Here is a 19027-nt window from a genome sequence, read left to right as displayed (position 1 = left end):
GCTACAGTAAATTGAAATGTAGCAGTAGGTGTATTTCATACAAAATTTCATGGTGGTTCACCGCTGCAATGCTTGCTTCTTTGAGTTAGAGTAGGCGCAAACCGTTGATTTTTAGTTGGCCGATAGTTGTTCCCGATTTTAAATTGTATGAAGAATCGGCCAAATCGAATCGGCGTAGTGTGCGCACTCCCATACATGCCCATACTGATCAACTGCCCGACGAAAAATCAACGGTGTGCGCCTACTCTTAGTAGTACAATCTACAAAAATTGGGGTAGACTGATCAACAAATCGGATTGAGAAAACCTGCCATGATTCTAAAAAGAAAGTTGTTAATTTGTGAAATACCGTTAATATAACGTTATGTAAAACGGCCATTTCACTTTAGTTCAAAGTGAAAGCGAGTATAACTTTTTTAAAAACAATAACTGACAGGAGCCATACTAGGGATGCCAGGTGTTTCATAAAATCTATCGAGTCCGTATCCGAAATCGATTTGTGTTGGAGTATTTTTAATATTTTATCATCGTTAGGTAAAATCACACTATTGATTTATTGATACAATGAAGAATCAACATCGAGCTTTGTTATATTGCTTCTGCACTACATTTAAGTTATATTCCGAAGAAGTTTTTATCCATCTCTAATGCAGTAATTTCAATCGCAGTCGTTTCGTTTTGTTCATGAGGATTGGTATTGTTAATGTAACATTTTAATAATAATAAAGATCTCATATCGATTAAGTCTGAGTGTATGAGACAGTTTATAAGTTGAGGTTTCTATCGTCGTATTACATCCCTAGTACATAGTAATTTCGTGACTGACAGTGACAGATAGCAGCTGATAGGAGCTGACTGCTGACATTTTTCTGCTGCTTGCATTTGCAGTGTGATTTGCAGGAGTTTAATGTTTTAGTTACAGGAAGTTTTAGAGTTAATAGGCAAATATTAACAAGATGTCGATTCCAAACCGTAAGTGATTGAAATAATTCATAACTTTTGTCTAATCAACTAATAAATTCAGTTAAATTAGCAACAATAGTGAGGTACTTTTCTAGTCTACTTCACAGTAAATAAATCTAAAATTCTGTTTAAAGCGATTGGATTTCGGAGTCAAATCCAACAAGTGCACATAGCGGACGGATTTGCGGATGACTGTGAGGAGCTGATCCATCGTTGGATCAAAACTGATACGCTCACATTCGAAACTTTCTGTGAGCTTTGGAAGGATATGCAATTTGATATGCTGTACCAGTAAGTATTACAAATTTTTTTATGCTTTTCAGAATGTGCTATTCATATGCATGACCCTTTCAATAAATTGAATAATGAATAAAACTTTAGTTAGAGAAAGTTCATAAAAAAGTTCTACTTATGGTGTTTCTAGACATGGCAATGGTTTTATTTACATAGTTAATAATAAGAATAAATTCAACCAGCTTTACCATTACATACATTTAGCTCTGTGTTTCTGAGTATGATTATTAATTTAGGTAAATAAAGCAAGTTTAAAAAATACTAGGTACTTACATTAATTTTGGTAATATCAGTGGTATGAATGAATTCAAACATGAATGGAACCTATAAAAATGTATAGAAGTTATAAATTATAAAATTTACTTTCAGTGGCAGATCTTCAGGAACAGAATTAGCAGAGCTGTCGGAAGAACTCATACAAATTGCCAAACATTACATGGTCTCAAACCCTGATAACTTTGAGGTAATATCATTTAACATTATATTCTTGAATGCTTTATTTAATAACTAGCTTTCCGCCCGCGGCTTCGCCCGCGTGGAATTTTGTCTGTCACAGAAAAACTTTATCGCGCGCGTCCCTGTTTCAAAAACCGGGATAAAAACTATCCTATGTTCTTTCCCGGGACTCAAACTATCTCTATGCCAAATTTCATCAAAATCGGTTGCGAGGTTTAAGCGGGAAAGCGTAACAGACAGACAGAGTTACTTTCGCATTTATAATATTAGTTGGGATTTATAGATGACCCACGCTGAACTGTCCCGCCAAACTCAATGACAGGGGGGCGCTACCATCGTTCAACTATATGGTTTCCAACATGGCAAAAATCTGAACCAGCGATCCGGTATTGACGGTGGCGCCCCACTGTCAATGTCATCGACAGGACAGTCCAGTATTTTGGAACTATAATACCTTTATTTATCTTTGGTTAAACTAGCACCCATAACACAAGCATATTAGTTGCTTACTTTGGGGCTAGATGGCACTGTGTGAAATTGTCCAAGATATTTATTTAAGTTTGTGTTTCCACAGCGCCTTTATACAGATAATATCAATAAACAGATACTAAAGCCCGGTCTCTGAGCACGTAGAATTTTGTCCAATGACCCCAAGCTACCCATCCTTATAATTATGTTGCTGCTCGCACACTCACTGCGGGCGCGCGTCGCACAGTCGCGATAGCAATGTAATTACGCGCGAGCTAATAAGGATGGGTAGCTTGGGGTCATTGGACAAAATTTTACGTGCTCGGCGACCAGACTGTAGAAGGTCCACAATTTAGCAAATTAAAACGCCTAGTCCTCCAACATACTAAATCGTCAACGCTAATCCACATTTCTAGGAATCCGTAGGTGGTCTGTTTCTAGTGTACGGTTTAATAAACCTGCAACCATATCCGGGCTTCGCAACGGTGCGCTTCGTGCCTGAGGATGTTTACGCCATCAAGAGGATAGAAACCATGGCGCGTGCGTCGAGGCGGAAGGATGTGCTTTACATCCTGGGCTCCGTGCTGATCAAGGGACCTGTGCAGTACCACGCGGCAGCCAGGGAACGAGGAATGGAAGCGGCTTTGAAGAAGTATGCTGAAGGTATGAACAGCCCCTCTAGACATAGTATATCATTTCTAAGATGTCCACTTCTGGACAAAGGACTCCCCCAATAGGGGGACATAAAACATGTTTCAATGTCGAATTTGCAAAAAAAAAGAGATATCGAAATCTTTGAAATTACAACTATCACATTCTTAACTTTGTCTAGGCACTCAACAAGATTTCTGCTACAGATGATTTGATGTTAAAAATTCACGTTTAATTATTTGCATCCCACTAGTTAGCGCCATTGCTGAGTAATGAGTATATTACAGTGGTGCCTGCTGGTGAACGCATAGACGGTAGTTATGACATACTAATTTTAGTATAATACTAGACATGTTCTGAAGACTCTTCGGTGTTCCTTCAGGTACCACGGGCATAGACAGAATGGGCGTGCGGCCTAAAGGCGTGTTCTTCCGCCAGAATGAGGAGCTGGATCTGTTGAGAGAGCTCAACCATATCACCAGGCGGTACGCGGAAGCCAAGAAGGCCATACCAGGTGAGATTCAGACGATAGCACACTCAGTGCAGGGGCATAGCTACTAAGGGGCAAGGCGGAGCAGTGCCCCGGGCCCCCGAATCCTTACCAGAAAAATTCTCAATTGAATTGAACTTTGAAAATTTCTCCCATTTTCAAAATAAATAGAGAGAAATTCAAAAGCTGTATCAGGAGTAAGTAAGTTTAATGTCAATTTTGATAAAACCTAACCAGTTTAGATTGCAGTGGGGCCCCATTTTTTTATTTTCCCCAGGGCCTGGTTACCTAGCTACGCCACTGACTCAGTGACGTAACTATAGGGTGGCAGGGATGGCTGGCCCAAGACCCTAATCGCACCCCCTCCCCCCACGCGAATCGCGATGCTTCAGGGCGATCTAGAAAAATAGATTTGCCACCGGCCTCGGATGGTATAGATAGAAGATATATAACGATGGTATAGATAGAAGATATATGAAGCCACGATAGCCGAACGGTGAAGGGGTCGGACTGGCCGACTCGTGATCCGGGGAACGCGGGTTCGGTCCCCGCCGCCGCTCGACTATTGTGGTGAGCTCACTCGTGACACAAGCATATTTAGCTTAGTACGAGGGGCTAACGGGAGTATTAGTAATTTGTGTAATAACAAATTACTAATAATCTTTTTTAAAAAAAAAAAAAAAAAAAATATACAATACAATATTTTGCTAAAAAAAAATCTGTAGACACGCCCGTATTCACAAACATTACTATGAGGTCTGACAGTGCGCGTGGACGCACAGGGTGACACACGAACCAGTCACAGCTCTTTTCAACGCTGTGCGTTCGATTTGCTGCTTCACTTAAGCAAGCATCGTTTGTGAATACCGTCAAGACTTATCGTTAAGTTATACCGTTAAGAATTATCATATATTTTTCTAGGTAACCCTATATGCCTCAACTACGTAAACGAAAAGCTGGCGACAGAACTGGACACATCGCTCAAAGGAATCATCAATGGAATCGTGGAAGAGGGAGACGGTAAGTGATTTAAACCTATACCAGGCCTGTTCATCTCCGCGAGTTTACATCGAAAACAAAACACGCACGATGGCCCACCTACAGGATACTATTCGACAAGGCCTCACATACGAGCGAACATTGACTCACGCACGCGTATTCTTGTGTATGATGGAAGAAAATAAAGAAAATGGTGTACTAAATACTGTGCAGTATTTAACTGCCTAAATAATAATAAAAACACAGAATGTACTTTTTTAAGTTGCCTCAAGACACTGAGAGGTAAATAAGTAGTTAATATTATTCATGATAATTCATGCTAAATCATGTATTTCCTCCGCCATTTTCCGCAGTTTGGCACCTCACGTCACATCATTTTACCGAAGTCAGCCCTATAGCTTCGGCGCAGTGCCGATCACTGACGTTTGTCAACAAAATGGTGCTTGACTCTTGAGACAGGCTAAATTACACCATATTGTTAATGACATTGAGCATACATTTTTTTAAATACCTTCGCGAAGTAAAACTTCTGTACGTAGTACTTATTATTATTCTGTGCCTATACTAACACTAAAACACTTTCAACCAAATGACGTCCACTGCTGAACAAAGGCCTCCAAGGATTTCCTCAACGACCGGTCCTGCGCTGCCCGCAACCAGGTGCTTCCTTGATCGTCTGTCCACCGGGTGGGAGGCTTGTTTAGAGCTACCCGCTTTATGATTCGTGGTCGGCGGTTTGTGCCACCAATACAATGTGGCAACTTACTCTTACAGCACCTATTAATGTTACTGGCAAATAAAATCTGGTTGCGGAGCACGTAGAATTTTGTCCAATGACCCCAAGCTACCTATCCTTATCGCTCGCGCCGCGTAATTATATTGCTGTCGCGACTGTGCGACGGGCGCCCGCAGTGAGTGTGCGAGCGCAACAGCAATACAATAATTACGCGCGAGCGATAAGGATAGGTAGCTTGGGGTCATTGGACAAAATTCTACGTGCTCAGGGACCGGACTATAGCTAATACAATCCGGTCGAGTTATACTGTGCAGTACTGTGCACCTCGCTAAAATGCGCTTCTCCATCGCACTCACCCGCACACCTCGGGGGCGTTCGCCCCGTCGTACCAGAGCGTCGATGTGACGTCACGGCCGGTGCGCAGTTAACTCGACCGACTTGACTTATGCCCGTTTTCACCATCAATCCCTAATTTTTAAGTGACCTCTTTGAATACAAAATTCCTGTTATATGTTACCATAGGGGTCACTTAAAAATTAGGGATTGATGGTGAAAACGGGCATTAAGGTCCTATGTCCCCTAAATGGGGCAGAGGGCGTCGCTCGACCGGGTTGTGGTAATAAAGTCTTCTGACTGTAATGTCTATCGTTATCTATAACTTTTTTCGTCGTCTGTTGGAGGAAATTAAACCTTACACTTCTGATTTTGCCAATGAGGGCTATCGTTTTTATACTTAACAGTTGGCACCCCTGGCGATTGACAGGACCTTACTCTACAGTGGCGGCATCTTGATGAGTGCAAATGCGATAGTCCTCCTACCACTTTCGCGCTCACCAGTTGGTGCCACTGTCTTCGCTACTAGCAAGTGACAGGACCTTACTCTACAGTGGCGCTAACTGGTGAGTGCTAAAACGATAGCCCTCATTAACTTTCCCCCGGTTTAAAATGAGGTTTTATATCTAGTTTCACATATTTCAGAGGCGAACAAGAAGATATCAGAGCACTACTCCACTGTCCAGGCGATAAAGGACAAAGCCATGAGGCAGGGTGTGGAAGGCGTCAAGTTCTTGGTCACCACTAAAGAAAAGTAAGAAATTAATTATACTTTTAATAAGTTAATTATTGGATACAACTTTGAACAAGGTTACTTACCTTTTGGAGCAAGAAGGATACTCAAATAAATATTCGTTACATACAGACCACTTAGTTAAAACCTACGGGTAGTTCAAATTTTCGATTAATCAATTTAGCCATAGTTTCTGCTAATCTTCTATTAAATAGCTAGATTCCATAGAGCGCATGTGTGTTTATTATACCATTAAATTTGGGAACAGTCATGTTGCTTGAATTATTTACAAAATACTTTTGTCTTGTCTATAGTCTGGTCTGCGAGCACGTAGAATTTTGTCCAATGACCCCAAGCTACCCATCCTTATCGCTCGCTCGTAATTATGTTGCTGTCGCGCTCGCACACTCACTGCGGGCGCCCGTCGCACAGTCGCGACAGCAACATAATTACGCGCGAGCGATAAGGATGGGTAGCTTCGGGTCATTGGACAAAATTCTACGTGCTCACGGACCGGGCTTTACAATAATACTTATCAATGTTACTTCTAAAATAACTTGCACACTTGTTTTCAGAGTCGAAGAAGAGAGTCCGGCCAAAGAAAATGACGAGCCTAAGAAAAAGGAGAAAGTTAAAACGGATAAACCGGCATTTGTCAGGAAGAAGTACAAGAAAAGGTGCTTCGTCAAAAACCTCGCTAGAAAAACCCGCAAACGGAAAAGGGAATCCTCTTCTTCTGACAGTAATAGCCCTGAACCAAGTCCGCCACAGTCAGATGGATCTCAAGAAGACACAGACAACGAACTCCTAAATTCTCCCAGTGATTCTGACACAGAACCATCACCCAAATTAAAAGTATACACAGATCTCAATCTCGAAGCATTCACCAAAGCAGTCGAACCCGAAAAAACAGACCTCAAAGAGGCGGATCTAAGTGGGGAAAAAGAAATAAACATCGAGATAGACAGGATACCAATTTACATAACGGAGCAGGACGGGAAATTCTTCCAAATAGAAATCATCGATGAAAAGAACGAATCCCAACCGGCTACAGAAGATTCTGGAGCAACATTGAGCAAAATTGATGATGTTTCTATCACGAAGATAAACCCACACGGAGAAGGCACTTCCAAAGACTCAGATTCAGAAGAAGAGACTGTGGTTACTGATAAAGAAATGAAGAAGAAGGCGAACTTGAAAAAGCCAGACAAAAAGGAACTGAAAAACACGAAAATTAGGTCCAAGTTCAAACGGCTGGGACTGCTGCATATGACCAACTTCGAGATGACCCCCGAAGAGCTGTCTGAGAAAATGAAAAACAAAAGGGGTAGGAAAAAAATTCAAAAATCACCACAGTAAATCATGCATAATAACCATCAATACACTAAAACTGTACATATTATTAGAGATGAAACGGATAGTTGTTTGGCCGGATACCGGATACCGGATATCCGGCCAGCTGCTAGGCCGGATAGCCGGATATCCGGCGGCCGGATAGTTGGCCCATTGTCTCGTTTCATGTCGTGACGAGTTTAGCGCCGCACAGGTGCTTCGAAGGCGATCAGTGGGTCTATTAGTAGGGGTATTACTTACTTTTATAAATTTTATCGTACATGACGTGATACCCTTGACGTTTACAACATTCGGTCAACATACATCACAAAATTTTGGAAAACTTTCGTTAGAGTTACCTCGAAATGGATTCAGGATGGATGAATGCTGCAGTTTTTGGATTATTAGAGTATACTCTGCTCATAAGGTAACCCCGCAAAAAGAAGTCTGCTGGAATGAGATTAGCGCTTCTTAGAGGCAGTGAGATTTCATCCCTGCTTAATTGGTTTGTTGCATTGAAAGGATGATTAATTTTTGAGAATGATATACTGGTAGGCTGAAAGGCTTTTTGATTTTTAAAGCTGCAAGATTCGCAAGGCTATGACCGGAGCACTTGGTATCACCAAGATGGGGCTACGTGTCACGCTTCAAATGAGAGCATTTAGATGGTAAGAGACATGTTCCCACAAAAAAATAATTTCAGGCAGGGGTGACATCTCCTGGCCACCAGGAAGCCCTGATCTCACTCCAGAAAATTATTTTTTGTGGTGTTACATTAAGAATAGAGTATACTTTTATAATCCAACAAACATGCAGCAACTGAAGCTGAGCTGAGCATTCGGCAAAAAATTTAAAATAGGTTTCGAGGTAATTCTAACGAACGCATTTCAAGATTTTGATGTATGTTGATCGAATGTTGTAAGCGTCAAAGAAATCTCCTGGGCGGTGTAATTTAATAAAGGTAAATTTAAAAATAAATTACTTACATTTTTCCTTCAAATTGCAATAGTTAAAGTTTCCTTCAATTTTCAAAAGTGAATTTTCTTCTGGGCCACCCTGTATTTATAATAATAATAATAATAAATAATAAATATCCTTGGACATTTACACTGCGCTTCTAGTCCCAAACTAAGCAAAGCTTGCACTATGGGTACTAGACAACGGATATAAACATACTTAAATAGTTTTTTTTTTTGTAAATACATACTTATTATACATAGAAAACACCCAGTCCAATACAAACAAATATGTTCATGCACACAAATGTTTGTACTGTGCGGGAATCGAACCCGCTACCTCCGGAATAGTAGTCCGTTTCGAACCACTACACCAAACGGCCGACCTGACGGCCTATGTATTCGTCATTAGAGTGAATAGCCCAAAAAAAGAAATTAGTTTTTTGAAAGGCTTTTTGAAGAATGGCTTTTTTGTAACTTTTTGGACTTTAAATAAAAGCCGTCATTATTATAAGCCATTTTATTGATATTTACCTCAAAGATTAATGTATTTAATTTTATTAAAAGGAAATTGTCGTAGTTTTTTAATATCCGGTATCCGGCCGGATAGTGAGTTACTATCCGGTATCCGGCCGGATAGTAAATTTAGGCCGGATATCCGGCCTACCGGATAGTTGCCGGATATCCGTTTCATCTCTACATATTATTTTCATAGACGTAGCTTGACGATTAGTGAAAATTAAAATGAAATATTTTATTCAGCGACACAAAACAACATAAAAAAATGAAAACAAAACTAGAACAAAATAAAGTATGTACTTTATGTTCTATGCGCGGGAGTGCGCAAGGTATTTTCATATGGCAATAGTTCGTTCGTTCTGCCAAATGACGTCCACTGCTGTACAAAGGCCTTTCCCAAGTTTCCATAGCGAAAATCACCGGTCCTGAGGTGGAATTGTGTATAGCAATCGTACCTAATCATTACAGTTCATAACGTACGATAAAATCCGTTAAACAAAGCGTTTGACAGAATAATCGTACGTTATGAACTGTCAAATGATAACGATTGCTTTACACAATTCCACCTCGTTTGCTTGCATAAGGTATGGATTGTTTCATCCACGAAGACGCGTCCCACCAATTTTTGGTCGAAGGAAGCGCGGGGTGCGGGGAGTTTGATCCGAGCAATCCGCGGGATCATAAATTGTAGTGTGCGTGTGCACTCATGGATAGTTTAGCGTGTACCGATAATGCTCAAACATTAGCGGAAGAATGGTGGGGCGCGTAGATGAAACGATAAATCTATACCTTCCGTGACCTTCATTAGATCATCGGTCACATGCATATTGCATTGCAAGTACCAAAAACGCCAACTTATCTACTCTGATCAATGTTTGTCACTTTTGTTAATTTTGTTTTTTTGTTTTATTTTCATGTCAGAAAAATCAAAACGCGAGGGAAAATGATCAAGCATTCTTCCATGTGTATTTAATTTATATTTTTGCACGCTCGCATACTATTGCAAAGACAGTGCAAGTTGTTTATGGTGATTCAAATACATAATATATTACACATTATTATAAACATACTAGTTTTATTTCAGTATCTGGTAATATTAATTTGAAATGAAACATGACATACCACCAAAATGTTTATTAATTACAATTAATTAGGTACTTTAGGAATAGATAATTTTAGGGCGCCATGTAAAATAAAGCTAGATTACTGACGGATGTCGAAATGGGTATATTGTCTGTCTCTTTCTAATGTATGCACGCGCTATATTTCCGTCCTGCTCTGAAATCAAGCTATATTTTATAAGGCTTAATTACCACATTTGAACGTCTATGTATACATTTTAGGCCTTTCAATAAATTGAAGTCAGTCAAGCTGTAAATTAAGTTAATCATGGTCTCATTATAGTTACATTAAAATCAGTTCAGCCAATGAGTAACAATCAGATACACATTTGTAATATTTTTCCTTGGTGTATAATTTTCATGAAATAATCTTGTTTTAACATTTCATTAATTCCTGTAAATTGGTCTTATTGAAAATAAGATCATAAAAATAAAGGCAAGCTAAGCAATAAATATCTTAACTAAATAATATACAAAAAATGCGAATCAAAAAATTATTATACATTTTGGTACTTTTACACTTTATAATAAGTTTTCTCAAAATAGGAGAAGATACAAACATATTTATTTTATTGTATTGATGACGTCGGGAAATGTTATTTATATTGTAAAAAAGAGGTTTAATAAAAATATAAGAAATAGCAAGAAAAAATAACTTTTTCTTTATTAGATCTAAGAAATCGGATGACCACATAATAATAATATTCTCTGCATATTTCTTGCAATTCATGTTTATTGATTGATAATGTTTAAAATTCTACAATTTGAGCCACAATGTGAAGATAAAATTTGATTTTTCGCTTGAAATTACTCAAAACTGTTTTTACACCGTAACCATCAATATGAAAGTACTACAACCCGATTAAGCAAACTGCGCACTTCGCCTCCACACCTCAAGCCCGCACACCTCGCTCCGTCCGTACCAGAACCACAGAATAAGTAATAGTACAGGTACAGAAGGATTACTCCGCAAGACGATTTAAATAAATGCGAGTCTTGCTACGACGCGATACAGTGGAATTCAGCTCGCACAGCACTACGTACCTACAATTTTATTCACCTACAAGTTTTGTCTCTTTCTATCGCGTGCCTCTGAACTCTTCTTACGCTGTTAGGGTTGCTGTCTAGTGAAAAAATATTAATCTACTTATTTGTAGTGAGGTACGTATGTAGGTAAGTATGCATTCATTATGGAAAACCTTGGGAGAGGCCTTTGTCCAGCAGTGACGCATTCTGAGCAGTAGTCATAGTAGGTTAGGTTCCTATATATACTATCCTAAGAATTATTGATTACCCACTTGGCCAACATACCTTTCAGCATCTTTGGGAAGCGAAAAAAAAAGATGAATCCGGTAGATTACTTTTCGAATTTAAACACCCGAACGCCGCACAATATTTCTTACTCTTTATGTCCATTTTTAAATAATACTTCGATCATAGAATTATAATCATACTACAACGCACGCCAGCGTCCTGACGAGCGCGCGCGTGACACTCGACTGATATAATACCCGCCGGCGGGGCGCTTCGCTGTAGGTAATTATCGGATGTACCGCGCGGAGTGAGCCAGGCCTGTCAGAACGTCGATGTGACGTCACGGTCGCCAGGTACGCAGTTAACTCAACCCGGTTCTAGGTAATTAGGTACAATCACCTGGTAAATGAAGTCGTATCCTTCAAATGAAAAATCATATTTCTACATTCAATAAAATGCAAGTCCCAAAAAATATCTTTACGCTACCATATCATTTTGTTAACAGTTATTAAACTTGCTATTTGAGCCACAATACATATTTGTAAACTAGACTATCACATTGTTAACACACTAACACCATGAATTAGGACTTGGTTCAAAAATTAACTAATGAGCAGATCTAAGACATTTTTCAATCATTTCTTGTAATTCCTTTTATGTGTAAAAAGCAATTAACGTTTTTTTTTATTTATTTATTTAGTATACAGTATGCCCATCAGACAAGACGTGGACCTTTATTAGACCTTATTTTTCAAGATACAAGAGCGATTTTGACAGGGCACATCACTTGTAAGTATAGTATACTTTAATTAGGTTTTTTTATATCTACCAGTTTGATAAAAACTAACTCCAAAACTAGTTGTAGCTGACGTTGTAAAAACATGAAACAAGAATGGAAATGGTTTTACGATGTAGAAATAAAAAAATAAGATACCCAACTAGGTATTTGAAGAAAAATAAAATGGAATGCACTTTAAATGCTTTCTGGAAAGAAATATGAATTATGTCTTAATAATAAATACTGTTATCAGACTGCCAAGTAAAATATACAGTGAACATCTATTAAATAAAATATCAGAAAACATAACCCTCCTTCTGGCGCAGTCGGATAAAAATAATGTAGCTCAATACCAAAATAAGGTTACATTGATCAGTTAAACTTATTTTAAGCAGCTATTAAGTTTATATTTATCTTTTAAACACTTGATGATGTATGGCATAGAGAAAAGTAATACAATGTATGGTTAAAATATACATGAAATGTTAAATTGTACTTTGTAGTTCCTAACACTTGACGATTACTTAACTGAGCCCCGATTACGGTAATTTTAACGTATCCAATCCAGACACGCTTCTCGATTCTGCGATACGATTGGTCGTTCAACAGCGTACGTCAGCTGTTTTGACCAATCGTATCGCAGAATCAGAAGCGCGTCTGGATTGGAAACGTTAAAAGTTACCGTAATCGGGGCTCTGTTCTTCGTATCTCCTATCTCATTGCTCGAAATATAGGTCACGCGACGAAAGTTGAGGCGAACATTGTATTAAATTCAGAATACAAATCAATCTAACGCCCGAATTCACAAACATTCAGTGCGCGTGGACGCACAGGGTGACACACAAACCAATCACAGAGCTCTATTCCACGCTGTGCGTTCGATTTGCTGCTTCACTTAAGCAAGCATCGTTTGTGAATACGGGCATGAATATGCAAGACGTCAGCGTGACGAGCGTATAAATATAGTTCCAAAATACTGAACTGTCCTATGCATGACATTGACAGTGGGGCGCCACCGTCAATACCGGATCGCTGGTTCCGATTTTTGCCATGTTGGAAACCATATAGTTGAACGATGGTAGTTTGGTGGGACAGTTCAGCTTGAGTCATCTATACACTTTCGCTTCTGCTGATCGCCTCAACTCTCGCTGAGCGACGTATAACCTACCTACAACATTAAAATATTGCTATCCACATAAAATTCTTATTTATCAAAAAAGAGGATTCTCTTTTTAATTCTTGACACAAAAACGTTTGTCAAACATCCTTCAAGTCAAAGCGTAAACTTTTGAAGTTTTTACTGGTGCTAACGAAATAAATAGTGAGTATTTTATAATTTTTAACAATTTTCGCTCGTCTCCACTATCGCCAGTTCGTCGTCTTCGCCCGACGTGTTCGTTTTCGCGTCGAAATGCGCGAGATTCGCCTCCGACGACCCATTGCTGGACTCGTGAGATCTCGGACTTACGCTAGATTTGCGAACGTACAAAATGTTCGAATCCAGTCTAGAATGTTCGTTGGTGAACGGCACACCGTAAGCGCTGCCGTCCGATATCCGATTTAACTTATGAATCTGCTCCCTCAACTCGCAAACCTGCCCATACAACTTCTTGTTCTCCCTTAGAATTGCTATGTTCTCCGTTTCTAACAACTCCCTCTTGCTCCATTGTACTGTATTCTCCGACTTCAACCTTTCCACCTCCATTTTGAACTCGGCTATCTTCTCCTCCAGAACCTGTTTGGCCGCTATTTCGTCCTGCAATTCGTTCTGCAGTCTCTCTACTTCGCTATGACTAGAATCGGTGGATCCTATAGTTCTGTCGCAGTGCGTCAACTCCATTTTAGTATTATGCAGCTCCGCCGTCAACGTTTCTATTTTGGTCAAAAGGAACGCCTTTTGATCCTTCTCGCTTTGTAAATTCTTGCAAGTCTCGTCCAACCTCAATCTGAGTTCGCTCAATTTGTTCGCTAAAACGTTGTCGACGTTGGAAAATTTGTGGGAATCTAATGACGCTCGCTGTCTGATCGACGGCTGATCGTTCGGTGATACATAACCGACGTTTTTCCTTCGCAATTCGACTCCGTCTTCAGTTGTCAAGTCACCTGAGACAATTCTACTCTCTCCAATGCTTAGCAATTTTTCGTTGTCCCGTTTGAGTTCCATCAACTGCTGTTCTAGTTCGTTCTTCTCGGCTCTCGCCGTGGCTAGCTCCTTGGCTTGGACGTCGACTTTAGCCTTCAACTGTTTGGCTTCTTCCCTGGCTTTGTTTCGTTCGTTGCGGACTTTGCTCCACTTCTCTCGCCAGTTGGCGGTGCAATCGGACCACCAGCGCATGGTTTTTTCCATCTGCGTGGCTCGCGCACGGGCTTCGTCGAGCTCTCGCTGGTATAAGGCCTCCTTGGCCTCCCAGTCGGTGTTGGTGTACCGCATCGCGCCCTCGTGGTCGCGGGAGCGCCGATGGCTGCCGCCGTGCGAGCTTTGCGCCATTTTTCATTGGTCTTGGTTTACCTGGAAATAGAAATACCAACATTACTTATAATAATTATGGTAAGTTGAATTCTTAGAATAGGCTCCATTCTACAGCAGAATTGTAATGGTAAGTACAGTACAGTAACATTCCTATAAAAGTAAGTTTTAGAGTTAACAGAAAATATCCTAAACATCTCAGTTTAGCCTAAAACAATAAATTATACCCAAACAAATCTTGGTCAAAATTTTGTTTCCATGACATGCTATGTGATAATTATATTCTCAAGACTCATCACTCTTCTCAATACTCAATACTCAATACTTTTATTGCATAACCACATTAGCATTCACATTTATAGGTCTTACAATTTAGGCAGTTATACAATGTGCTTCTTATTCTTTATCATCATTTCTAGTTTGTATATCAGCTGAAATCCAATATACTGAAGATTCTATACATTTCACCTCCTATTAATTCTCATTGCAAGTTTGTCAAGTCAGCTGAATCTACAATGCGCTATGCGAAACATTCTCAAGACCTCTCTCTCTTAATCTTATTGCAAATTAATACATCTACAGCAGGGTTTCCCAATTTTTTTTGCCAAGGAACCCTAATCGATTGTACTTTTCCTAGCGGAACCCCCGTACTACTCCGCCCGCACGCCCTGCCCCTCCCTTGTGCGTAAACAAGTCGGTGCACGCGAACAACGTCGGTCACGAAACGTGGGATAACATTTTTTACGGAACCCTTGCGGCCTTTCCACGGAACCCCGGGGTTCCGCGGACCACCTTTCGGGAACCGCTTATCTACAGCACACTTCACAGGCCATGATTATTGCGTTAAATACATCTACTGAATCCACAGGTCATGAGTGGCTGTCCACCACCATCGCCCCAAGTATGTCCGCAAGTGTGCCCGCCGCCGCCGCCCGCGGCGCCCTGCCGCGTGAAGCCCATCATGCGAGGGCTCCACTGGGCGCAGACCAAGCGCGTCCTCGCCCAAGCCTGGGCCCTGGCTTTCTTGGGAGGCGCTTGCATTTTCTTTTTCAAAAAGACGAAGAGAATAGCAGCTTATAAAGATTTTTATAAGTTAGTACTGTTTTTTAATATTATTTACTCTATTTTATCTGGCTCGAAGGACCATAATGTACGGGACTCCTTTAATTAACTTATGACTATTGATATCAATAATGAGACGTGCTTCTACCGTGTCAGTGTTAAATGTAAACTGAAACATTCCGGTCAGTGTATAGGAAATGGGGTGTTATTTGGCTTTTTTTGCCGGGAATGTTTAGAATAGATAAAAATAAGACTTGTCTCCTATATTCCAACCAACATTCCCCACATAAATTTATTTAGTATGCATGTAATTTATCTAGTACATATATCCTTATACCTAGGGTATACATTATCATGTAGCATTCTGCTGAAAGAAATCACTCCATACAATTTTGGCCTATCACTGCCATTGCCCTGGCCGCCTTAGGGGGTCCTTGCATTTGTGTTCATCTAAAGCCAAGGATAGAGGTTAGAGGCATATAAAGATATTATACATAAGTACTCTTTTTATGCATCTTTTTGATAAGGTAAGTACAGCCTTGGCCAAAAGTATTGAGCACCCATGATATTTATTAATTTTGAAGGAATTATACATGTGTCTGAATCAAAACAGTTTTTAACAGTTTTATATTGTTTATTAACAACAAAAAAATAATACTTTGTTGGACCACCCTTTGCCTTAATTACTGCAGAAGTTATTTTTGGTAAAGATTGTACTAATTTATTACAATCGTCACATGTTAAAGCGTTCCACTCTTCCCGCAAGCGACGTTTTAGGTCTTCTTTTGTTTTTATTCAATGGCGCCGGACCTTGTCCTTCAATAGACCCCACAAATGCTCGATGGGGTTCAGGTCTGGTGACTGGGCAGACCATTCAAGCAGCTCGATGTTATTGTCACTAAACCAAGCCATCGTTAGTGACAAGGTGCGTTATCCTGCTGGAATTTGACGCTTTCCATGTTGGTGTCACCAAAAAGTGTTGTAAACGAGGGCAGAAGTGCGGATTCAAGAACGTTTATGTACTTTGTAGAGTCCATGCGTCCTTTACACACAAACATTTCCCCAACTCCTGCGGCGCTCATGCACCCCCAGACCATCACACTGCCGCCGCCATGTTTGACGGTAGGTACCTTACACTCCGGGGTAAATTCTTCGTCTACTCGACGACGGACAAATGTCACACCAGGTGTGCCAACAATCGTAAAGTAACGAAATTTTGTTAAGTGTTTTTCGGTCCAATATTTATTTTTACAAATATAGTTTTATAATATTATTGTCGCGTATTGTTAATACATGATATTGGCTAACTTACCTCAAAGTTTGATTCATCTGACCACACAATATTTTTCTAATCTTCCTCGGTAAAAGTTTGGTATTTTAAAGCCTACTCGTAACGAGCTGTTTTGGTCTTTACAGAAAGCCATGGCTTCTTTCTGGCTGTATAGCCCTTAAGCCCAGCTTCTTGGAGTCTTCTGCGAGTTGTTCTTGCAGAAATCGGCGTATTAATTTTAGCTGATAACTCAGCAGCGAGGTCGGAAGAAGATTTTTTATGATTTTTCAAAGACTAACAATACTACAGTATCATAGCTAAACATCTCGAAACGTGTTTTATTGCACGTTGTGCCGTGAGTTTATGTTTCAAAACCTGTCAAAGAAAGGTTTTTATCAAATATCTTTGAGTATCTTTTATAGTTATCACGTATAAGCAGTATTTAGGGGGTGCTCAATACTTTTGGCCAAGGCTGTAGGTACTTGAGAGAAAATTACACTTCAGCTTTGAAATTGAGTTTGTAACAACACTAGCTTTTGCTTGCGGCTTCGCTTGCGTAAATTTCGGTCTGTCAGGGAATTTTGTAGCATTCTAATGTTGAAGAATAGTGTGGAGAATTTTGAAATTGGTATTTTCAATACAAAGAATACCATTCTGACTGGATAAAAGGCACAAGTACAGAAATCACAACAGTTTTATATCACAGTTACGATTAGGGTAACTTAAATTTCTGCAGTTTAAGCCAAAGGATATTAAACTCTTGGTACATAAATAAAAGAAGTTAAATAGTGAAAGCAAGTAAAACAATCGAACCTGCGTTAGTTTCTCAGCTGCAAAACATCGATTTCTATTTATTTACACCACAAAAACACTAGTTACATCTGGATATTTGTAATCACTTGATAAAATAATAAATGATGTAAATGAATTAATAAGCCTTGAATAAAATACAAAGACTCAAAAAATTTATCGTTTTCAATTTCAACACGATTCATGAAAAATTTCGAACAGTTTCGTACGCCTAGACTGAGATTAGTTGACCAATGGTTTTTTTTATAAAATCGATGATTGCTATTGGCTTGAATATGTTTTCCTTAATTTTCATTGGCCGAATATAAATTCCAAACAATCCACCGGCAATAGTTGTCACAAAATTGTTTATTTAGCATTACCGAGATTGTAAGGCGCGTGGTGGTGACAGGAACGAAATTTCTGGCCAATAGAATTTGCCGATATGTCATGTTCATGGCTCCTATTGGTTATTAGTTAAGTTGTTTAAAAATGTTTCGTGGGACGTGAGGTCGCTAAGGTCAAAATTCTCCTAATAAAAATTGTAGGGTAGGTAATTAAACTGAAAATCTCTAATGGACCTCCGCTAATAAATTAACATCGTGTTAACATCCATTTGACAACAGTCCAGTGTACATCTAATTCTGGTTGCCAACTAATTTAAAAAAAGTTGCTATTATTTATGAGGGTAATAATAAAAAAAAGTCAATATCATTACCATTCATCATTTCAGCCACAGACGTGTACTCACGTGTACCTACTCTAGGTCTAGAACATAGGATGCTTTTGTATTGTAGACTTTTTAACTAATGTGGCGCGTTTTAGGTTGAAAACTACACGTTATAACATTTAAAAGTACGGTGCAACATCATCATCATCAGCCTGATATAACAATGTTTCAGAACTTCTACAGCATGCATCTAAACTTATCTTAAAAATTGTTACAGGAAAGGAGAGTTTGAAGATTGGGCTGATGAAATGGCGAGAAAAGGATTATTTCAATCTGTACCCAAAGAATCTTTGCCGGATAACCAGCACATGAAAAAATAATTGAACCCTTGTTGAATAAAAATAAATTATTGTTATTTGATTGAATACAGGTGTATTTATTTATTACAACATTTAACTACTAAAATCGCTTTTTAGATAATGTTAGCACGATGTTAGCGATGTTAGCTCTCTAATCTTCCTCAGCCCCCTTTATAGAGAGGTAAACTTATAAAATGGCGTTTTCCGTGAAAGGCTCGAAAGGCTTTCAAATTTAACTACGAAAATGCCTACACCAAACAAAATTTTGTTCATCATGCTCCTTACAGAACCACTACACCACCAAATTCGGTTATCGGAGTTATACTAC

General features: G+C 39.4%; 3 protein-coding genes across 5 annotated transcripts; 2 read left to right on the top strand and 1 right to left on the bottom strand.

Annotated features, from left to right (window-relative positions):
- The first annotated feature begins 840 nt into the window (after window positions 1–840).
- LOC114354896 (proximal sequence element A Pbp45) lies at window positions 841–10601 on the top strand. 2 transcript variants are annotated; one of them, XM_028307496.1, is made up of 9 exons: window positions 841–971; window positions 1097–1253; window positions 1626–1719; window positions 2597–2843; window positions 3214–3345; window positions 4243–4341; window positions 6035–6143; window positions 6698–7449; window positions 9851–10601. In XM_028307496.1, exons 1-9 carry the CDS (start codon window positions 956–958, stop codon window positions 9874–9876), a joined length of 1632 nt encoding a protein of 543 aa, XP_028163297.1. In that variant the 5' UTR covers window positions 841–955; the 3' UTR covers window positions 9877–10601. The 2 variants fall into 2 exon arrangements, with proteins under 2 accessions (XP_028163297.1, XP_028163289.1); XM_028307488.1 differs by having other exon boundaries at window positions 6698–7518; window positions 9111–10601.
- Window positions 10602–13218: 2617 nt separating this feature from the next.
- On the bottom strand, window positions 13219–17907 carry LOC114354869 (coiled-coil domain-containing protein 102A). The gene is made up of 2 exons (XM_028307450.1): window positions 17695–17907; window positions 13219–14591 (listed from the first exon to the last, which is right to left on the bottom strand). Exon 2 carries the CDS (start codon window positions 14568–14570, stop codon window positions 13422–13424), a length of 1149 nt encoding a protein of 382 aa, XP_028163251.1. The 5' UTR covers window positions 14571–14591; window positions 17695–17907; the 3' UTR covers window positions 13219–13421.
- On the top strand, window positions 13328–18720 carry LOC114354876 (uncharacterized). 2 transcript variants are annotated; one of them, XM_028307470.1, is made up of 3 exons: window positions 13328–13403; window positions 15418–15641; window positions 18618–18720. In XM_028307470.1, exons 2-3 carry the CDS (start codon window positions 15421–15423, stop codon window positions 18718–18720), a joined length of 324 nt encoding a protein of 107 aa, XP_028163271.1. In that variant the 5' UTR covers window positions 13328–13403; window positions 15418–15420. The 2 variants fall into 2 exon arrangements, with proteins under 2 accessions (XP_028163271.1, XP_028163263.1); XM_028307462.1 differs by lacking the exon at window positions 13328–13403 and adding an exon at window positions 14644–14679.
- Window positions 18721–19027: the final 307 nt, after the last annotated feature.

The sequence above is a fragment of the Ostrinia furnacalis genome, unplaced genomic scaffold (genome assembly GCF_004193835.3).
Source record: "Ostrinia furnacalis isolate ACB-3 unplaced genomic scaffold, ASM419383v2 OfSCF0195, whole genome shotgun sequence".
NCBI lineage: Eukaryota > Metazoa > Arthropoda > Insecta > Lepidoptera > Crambidae > Ostrinia > Ostrinia furnacalis.
The sequence above is the reverse complement of the archived record's forward strand: the minus strand, read 5'-3'. Positions and strand labels throughout refer to the sequence as shown.